Source organism: Cryptomeria japonica, chromosome 8 (assembly GCF_030272615.1).
Source record: "Cryptomeria japonica chromosome 8, Sugi_1.0, whole genome shotgun sequence".
NCBI classification, from domain to species: domain Eukaryota; kingdom Viridiplantae; phylum Streptophyta; class Pinopsida; order Cupressales; family Cupressaceae; genus Cryptomeria; species Cryptomeria japonica.
Genome location: NC_081412.1, coordinates 219,470,771 through 219,478,211, shown reverse-complemented (window position 1 = coordinate 219,478,211; position 7,441 = coordinate 219,470,771). Strand labels below are relative to the sequence as shown.

The 7,441-nt window shown below is 36.0% G+C and overlaps 1 protein-coding gene across 1 annotated transcript; it reads left to right on the top strand.

The window, feature by feature from the left end:
* Positions 1–515: 515 nt before the first annotated feature.
* Positions 516–6,168, top strand: LOC131067815 (MLO-like protein 9). Its single transcript, XM_058002977.1, has 15 exons — positions 516–1,213; positions 1,817–1,874; positions 2,312–2,565; positions 2,733–2,849; positions 3,004–3,064; positions 3,273–3,361; positions 3,437–3,511; positions 3,632–3,720; positions 3,830–3,879; positions 4,006–4,046; positions 4,147–4,320; positions 4,417–4,452; positions 4,584–4,651; positions 4,903–4,963; positions 5,240–6,168. The coding sequence occupies exons 1-15, from the start codon at positions 1,091–1,093 to the stop codon at positions 5,693–5,695; spliced, it is 1,752 nt and encodes a 583-aa protein (XP_057858960.1). The 5' UTR covers positions 516–1,090; the 3' UTR covers positions 5,696–6,168.
* Positions 6,169–7,441: the final 1,273 nt, after the last annotated feature.

Sequence of the window (7,441 nt, the reverse complement as noted above, 5' to 3'; positions counted from 1 at the left end):
TAATGAATACTAGGTAGACTAATTATGTTCATGAAATATAGATTTATGTGAATGCTACTAATAAAATATTGACTTAACCATCAGTAAGTTCAATGATCAACTAACAAAAGTAATTTTACACCTCATCTACACCAAAATATGATAAATATATGTCCTATTTTGTATTGACAAAATTGACCTTGACTTTGAATTAGTTGATATTTAAAAACAACTAGGCAATATGAACAAATACATTAAAGTCAAAAACCATATAATTATTAAATTATATTAATACATCACAAGTACAACACAACATTCGGTGAGAAAATAAAATGTTCCACTACAATTTTATGTTCGTTGTTTGAAAAAAAGCGGGAGGCGCGGATCTATTTTAATGGCCGCTGCAGTGAATCTCGTTGCACTGAATTTTAAATGTAAACAGAATAGATGAGAAATATTTTAAATAAGATTGTAAACGAAAACGCTAGCTGAAATCTCTCACACTCAGATTCTTTTATAATAAAAAAACACCGACTTTATCAAGATTACCAGCTATAGCCCACACTGGGTTAGGCCTTCAATCTGCCATACAGTGAATGACTTGACCAGCACGTTGTTCAGAAAAAACAATGTATGATCAAGTCTTCCGGGATTGAACAGTGTTCTCGATAACCCAATTTGACCAAGTCAGTATGAGTTCTCTTAATGCAGAGTAAACTTGATATATACAGGACAACTTTCTGACATTCATAATCAATTAGAGTTCCTCTGCTTGAATTCAGAACTTAAGAAGGAAGAGGACAATCGTGTTGGGGATCTATGCAAATTGAAAGTATTGAATTTGAGCTAGAATTAAGCTGAGAATTTTTTGGAGTTGAAGTTCCTCTGCTTGAATTCTGAGTTTTTGAAGAAGAGGGTATTCAATTTGCTCATCTATTCAATGGGTCTAGTTGATTATACTAGGAGGAAAATGTTGGGACCAGTTTTGGAGTGTTGAATGTAAGCCTTAAGGTGGTTTTGGGAAAGTCTTGAGCCAGCAATAATTTGGGAGTAGCTCTGAATAGTGTGTAACAAGGAAGAAGGAAGCAGCATTCCTGAAGAGAAGCCAATCATGGCAGCATCTGCAGGCGAGCGCTCTTTGGAGGAAACTCCTACCTGGGCAGTAGCAGCTGTTTGTCTAGTATTCATTGTCATTTCCATAATACTTGAACAAGCTATTCATCATGCTGGGAAGGTGAGGTTTTGTTTCTACCAGCAGCCTATTCAATTCGCTGGCCTACTTGAACTCTGCACTCAATTAGACGTCTTTACTGTTTGGAAGTACGGGAATAAAACTTCCAACTCTCGAATTAATTGTATTATTTTTCACACTACTCTTAATAGGGAAGTGTCTATTCAGCCATCTAAAAAACAAATCATATGAAAGAGATATTTAGACATTTTCTTGCTTTTTAGATAACTGGATAGCCACAGGTCTCCTCTAGCCCCCAGTACTCAGAATCCCTTATTTGTGTGCTGTTTCCAATTCAAATACCAGTACAAGGATTTTGGGTTACTTCTAGATGTCCCCCGTTTTACCTTTCAGTGCTTTCAGTCATACCCTGCACAACAGGGGATTCTGGACCCAGGCATACTAGTTTGGATGATATTATTCTTAACATATTTTGGAAAAAGTTAATTCTGCATTCTGTAATAAAATTTGGATTCTATGAGAGAAGATTCCAATGTGACAAACTTTGTAAATCGATATTGTTCTCCCTTTTATATAAATGTGATGTTTGAATTCAATGCCTATTCTGTACTAACACAATTTCCTTTTATCGTGCTGTATTTGCAGTGGCTTTTGGCGCGAAATAAGAAGTCCTTGTATGAGGCACTTGATAAGATCAAATCAGGCAAGCATTTTAATGAAAACTTACCTTTGAATTTGATGCAGATATCCCAAAGATACACTTAACTATTTTGTTATGTTTTTTTTTGGTTTTGGATTGTTAATTTGGGGTTTATTTTTTCACAAAACAAGAAATTCTACTTACAAAAGGGATCATTCTTAGGGAGATTTTCATCCGAAAACGTGATTCGATCAAATAGATTGATTATTATGATGTATATTGAAATTGATTTGTTTTGGATCATGGTTGTGTTGGTGTTTGTTTTGGCAACTCTTGATAAAGTGTCTGATATTCATATAGAGATGCGTCTTGAGCAAATATCAGAAAACTGTTTCTTGGTTTTCTAGACACTTTCTATATAGAATTTCTCAACAGAACTTACCACGAATAATAAATGGGTTGAAAAGATATATCTGAAAATAGCCCCTTATTGGTTGTAGAATTGATGCTTCTGGGGTTCATTTCCCTCCTATTGACAATTGGACAGCAGCCTATTTCCAAGATCTGTATATCGAAAAAAGTAGCTTACTCCATGCTTCCCTGTGACAAGAAGAAAGTTTCAGAATCCAAATATGAGACAGGTGATGAACACCGCCGGAAACTACTCTGGGCATCCATGTCTTCTGATCAAGAAGTCCCATGGAGGCGTGTTTTGGCTGCTTCTGCTGGGGGTCTGGATCACTGTTCCCAAAAGGTAGCCATGAAATCCCAATTCTTTTTGCTTTCTGGTTCAGGTTCTATGATGCTTTTAGGGGATGTTTCGAACTGTTTAGCCCATTTTGAGTTTAGCTTATGACACAAATATCAAATTCTTATCTTGGTAAGACTTTGTTTGATGGTCATTTCTTTCTTTGTGTGCAGGGCATGTACCCTCTTGTCTCCCAGGGTGGCATGCACCAATTGCACATCTTCATCTTTATATTGGCAATTTTACATGTCTTATACAGCGTCATAACCATGGCCTTAGGAAGAGCAAAAGTAAGCACAATCGAGAGCACATTTATTTTTCCAATGTAAATCTAATGATGTCTATTGGAATAACTTATTGAGAATCGGCTTAAGATTCTACTGCATCAGATGTCTATATGCATTCAACACATTTTTTAATAAACACGAATTTTTCAATGCTCAGATGAGACGTTGGAAATCATGGGAGATGGAAACCCAAACAATGGAATATCAATTTTCAAATGGTGAGTACTTTTGGGTTCCCTTGCAATTGAGTTAATCTGGGACCTTGCTGAACCCTGGATGTGGGTTTGTCCTCTTAGATTGAATAGTCCCGTGTTTGTAAGAAACATGCCTGTTTGAGAAGTAATTTATCTTTCAGAAATTTTCATTTTTTATACCATTAAACTTGAATTCAACACAATCTATTTGTTTTCTTCTTGGTTCAAACAGATCCTGCAAGATTCAGATTTACCCGTGAAACTTCATTTGTTAGGCGTCACACAACTTTCTGGAGCCGAACTCCAATTCTCAAATGGATTGTAAGTAGTTCACACCTTCAAAAAACTTATCTTCGTCCTATCTGTGCTCTAGAGTTAACTTTCCTTAAATTGCAGGTATGTTTCTTTCGACAATTCTTTTGGTCAGTACCTAAAGTTGATTACTTGGCTTTGCGCCATGGCTTCATTGTGGTAAGGCTCACTTGCCTGGAATTATCTTTTGCAATTCCTTTAGTTTGACTCCCTGCCCAATTCATGCCAATGATTAATTTGTTTATAGTCCCTCAAATTCTCATCCATTGAACTGTACAGGCCCACTTGGCTCCAAATAGCAAGCTCAATTTTCAGAAATATATAAGGAGGTCTTTGGACGATGACTTCAAGGTGGTGGTTGGAATCAGGTTAGAAAACAACCTTTTGAAAGCATTCCTCCTTGGATGTCTATAATGGGTTTTCCTGTTCTTCCCTTTTCATTTAAATTAACACAACCTTTCTTTGAGCTGTATGCAGCCCTCCATTGTGGGCATTTGCTGTGGTCTTTTTGCTTCTTAATGTGTCTGGTAAGACTTCAAAATAAAAACCACCTCTGCAAAATCTTCATTCTTCATGCTCTCATAAGAATTGTTACCGCCATATGAGAATCTAATAAATCTTTTGTTGATTGAATGCACTGTCTTTTGGAACAGGGTGGTATGCTTACTTCTGGCTCTCTTTCGTGCCCTTATGTGTAAGTTATGAAAGTTGTGTGTTTTAATGGAAACCTCAGCTAATAATTTTTCTCGTTGTATTTTTGGTGCTCATTGGCAACTTGTTACCCGAATATGCAGATAGTTCTGTTAGTTGGAACGAAACTGCAAGCTATAATAACAGATATGGCCATAGAAATCCACGAGAGACATGCTGTGGTCAAAGGAACGCCAGTAGTGCAGCCGAGTGATAAACGGTTCTGGTTCAATCGCCCAAAGTTGGTTCTCTTTCTGATACATTTTACTCTCTTCCAGGTATTCTCTACAAGCTAAACTCTCAATGTAAATGCTAGTTCCCCGTTATTCAGTGGAAGGTATACTAAAAGATAAAATTTCCCTTATTTTGTGCAGAATGCTTTTCAGCTCGCTTTCTTTTTATGGATATGGGTAAGCACAATGTTACTTGTTCAAGAATAAATAGTTGTCTAAATACTCTAAATAAAACTTAATACAGTTGAATAGTTAATATCCTCCTGTATGAATGCAGCTTATTTAGACTTATCTTTTGGTAACTGCAGTATGAGTTTGGCCTGAGGTCCTGTTTCCATTCAAATTTCACAATTATCATGATCAGAGTTGCCATGGGGTGAGTGTACAAATGATATCTACAATCATTGTGTTCATTTACATTTTCAGTTACCGTTAGAACTATTGACAAACAGTATTCTTCCCTAAAGTAAAGATGATAGATTCAGGAGAGGCAGGATATCCTTTGAATTGGGTTTTTGGCTTCTATCTATTCCCCTTCCAAACTCTGTCACAAATCTTTTAAGAATAATAAATCTCTGTTTCAGAGACAAATGTAGACTAACATGGATTTCTTGTGCATGTGTCTAGGATTGCTGTGCAGTTTTTGTGCAGCTATATCACACTTCCTCTCTATGCACTTGTGACACAGGTATTTCATTTTATGCACCCAGAAGATAGAGATAAAATCGGTTATTCTCTCAATGTACATTCAATTGAGTAGCATCATGTTGAATCCCATAAACAGAAACCAATGTGTTTATACTGCTAGAAGTATATTCCAATCTGTTACTACAAAAATGTGCATTTTATTGTGCTTAATATTTTAGCCACTACTCAAGTTTGCGAAATAATTGAAGTAGAATAAATAAATCCCTGGAATGTAGAGAATTGTTCTCTAAAGACCAGTGCAATGGTATATATGCAGATGGGTTCTCACATGAGGAAGGCTATATTCGAAGATCAGACAGCTAATGCACTAAAGAAATGGCAGCAAAATGCTAAGAAAAATAGGAAGAAAGGCAGAAGGTCTGAACTCTCCGGAAGTGGATTTCGAAGTGGTGAAACCACTCCCAGCCATGGATCATCACCAATACACATGCTCCACAGATACAAAACAATGGGAGATATTGAAAATCCAGACATTGCTCATAGATATTACCATTCAGAATATGAAACCTCAGACTATGAGATGGAACAGTCTCCTTCGCCTTCTCCTCCTCATCCTGTCTTCCCCCACCCTACTCAACCAGCTTCAACTACTGAGACAGAGAAGACCGCAGAAGCAACAAGACAACAGTCTACAGCGAACAAGAGCAACGACATCACTGATTTCTCCTTTGCAATGGAATCTACTGAAATAGTTGGATCAAATACCATTTGATAATATCAATTATCAAAGATCAAGGCAAATAAATTCCAAGAATGCTAAACCCATTTCCTACCGCATGGAAAATCATGCTACCAAACTCAATTATTTCAGTTACTTTCTATTAACAATCCAATTCCAAACTCTTTCTTATTCTTTTGAATTCTGCATACCCAAATTTCCAAATGATCAACATGAATCCAAGGGCTAAGATAACTGTGAAAATTCAGCTGTTCCAATAAATTGGGTAGGGATTTTGTATCACTTGCTATGGTTTGATATTGAATATCGAGCAGTGTAACAGCAAAAACAAAATGAAAAACAGAATAATAGAAATGTTCTGTTCAAGTCAAATTACTAATTATCCTCCAATAAACTGGAAGATTGTAATTGAGAAGGAATACCTCCTTTATAGGAGACTATGTATATAAAAACAATAAAATGTTCCTATTAGCTTGGAAATACTAGTGTATTTAGAAGTATTATATTGTATTGGGGTGTGTATATTTTTTAAGTCATTTTACTAATTGTTGGAATAAAAATATTTATCTTATAGGTGTAGGTAAATTATAGTGGAAGGTTGTTGAGTAGTATATAACAAAGGTAAGAGATTCATATAAAATATGTGAAGAGCATTGTCTAGATATTATGAATATATAGTGTGGAGTTCTTTTCAATAAAGGGCATTGTATGTTATTGTTCTAACTCAAGGTTTGATTTATATTTTGAATATTTGAGTATTTCTATTTGTAGTGTCATAAAATGTTGATCTTGACAATATCACACTAGGTTTAAAGCTCATTTGACATGCGCTTCTGATTTATGCATGGTTGTGCCTAATTTTGGGACTATTTTGACAAATTTGGCTTGTTCTCTAATTCCCAACTAGCACATTTTGCTAGAACTAGGATGCCCAATGCCCTTGTTTCAACAAAACAGGCTCAACTTGTTAGACTTGTGTGAATATTGTTGTCATTGATGTCAAATTAGCTATCAAGTTTGGACTAGACAGTATATGCAGTTATGTGTTATCCGGATTGGTCCAGATACTATATGCAGTCGGTATGTGCATTTCTTTGTTATGGTATAGATGTTATGATGCAGTTAGATGGAGGTCATATGATGAGGTAATCTCTGGAAGATCTTAGTTCCAAAATTTTGAGTTCTCATTAGTCCTGGTATCAGTTATGAGTTCCGGTATTAGTTGTTTTGGTCATGACAGTAGTATCTCTTCAAATTTCGTGTTGCAGTATTCTTGGAATCTATATCTTTGGAAGATTGGAGATGTTATTCTTAATTTTGTAATAATGGGTCAGTATCTTTGGGTCTGGATGACCCTATCCCATTCCAATAATATCGGTATATGCATTGGCAAATGAAGTATGAAAAAGGAAGCCTGTAGAGATCTTGTGGAGGCCAGCGTGAATCTCTTGTTTATGTTGGATAACGTGTTGGGCTTGGCCGACACACTATTTCGTGTTTGTATCCTCTGGTATATATATATATATATATATATATATAAACTAGAATGTGTGTGGTAGAGAGAGTATGCGTAAAAAAATAGATTGAGAAAGTATATGAGGTGTGTTTGCGGAAGATAGCAGAGAAGTAGAGTGTGTAGTGTGAGTTGCAGATAGTGTTGCAATGGTGTAGCAGTTCTTCACCGGACTTGCTGCAGGACAATTGTACAGAGATCTTTAACTGGATCTACTGTAGGGTTTTTGAATTGTGATATGAGCTTAATCTTAGAACTGATCTTAG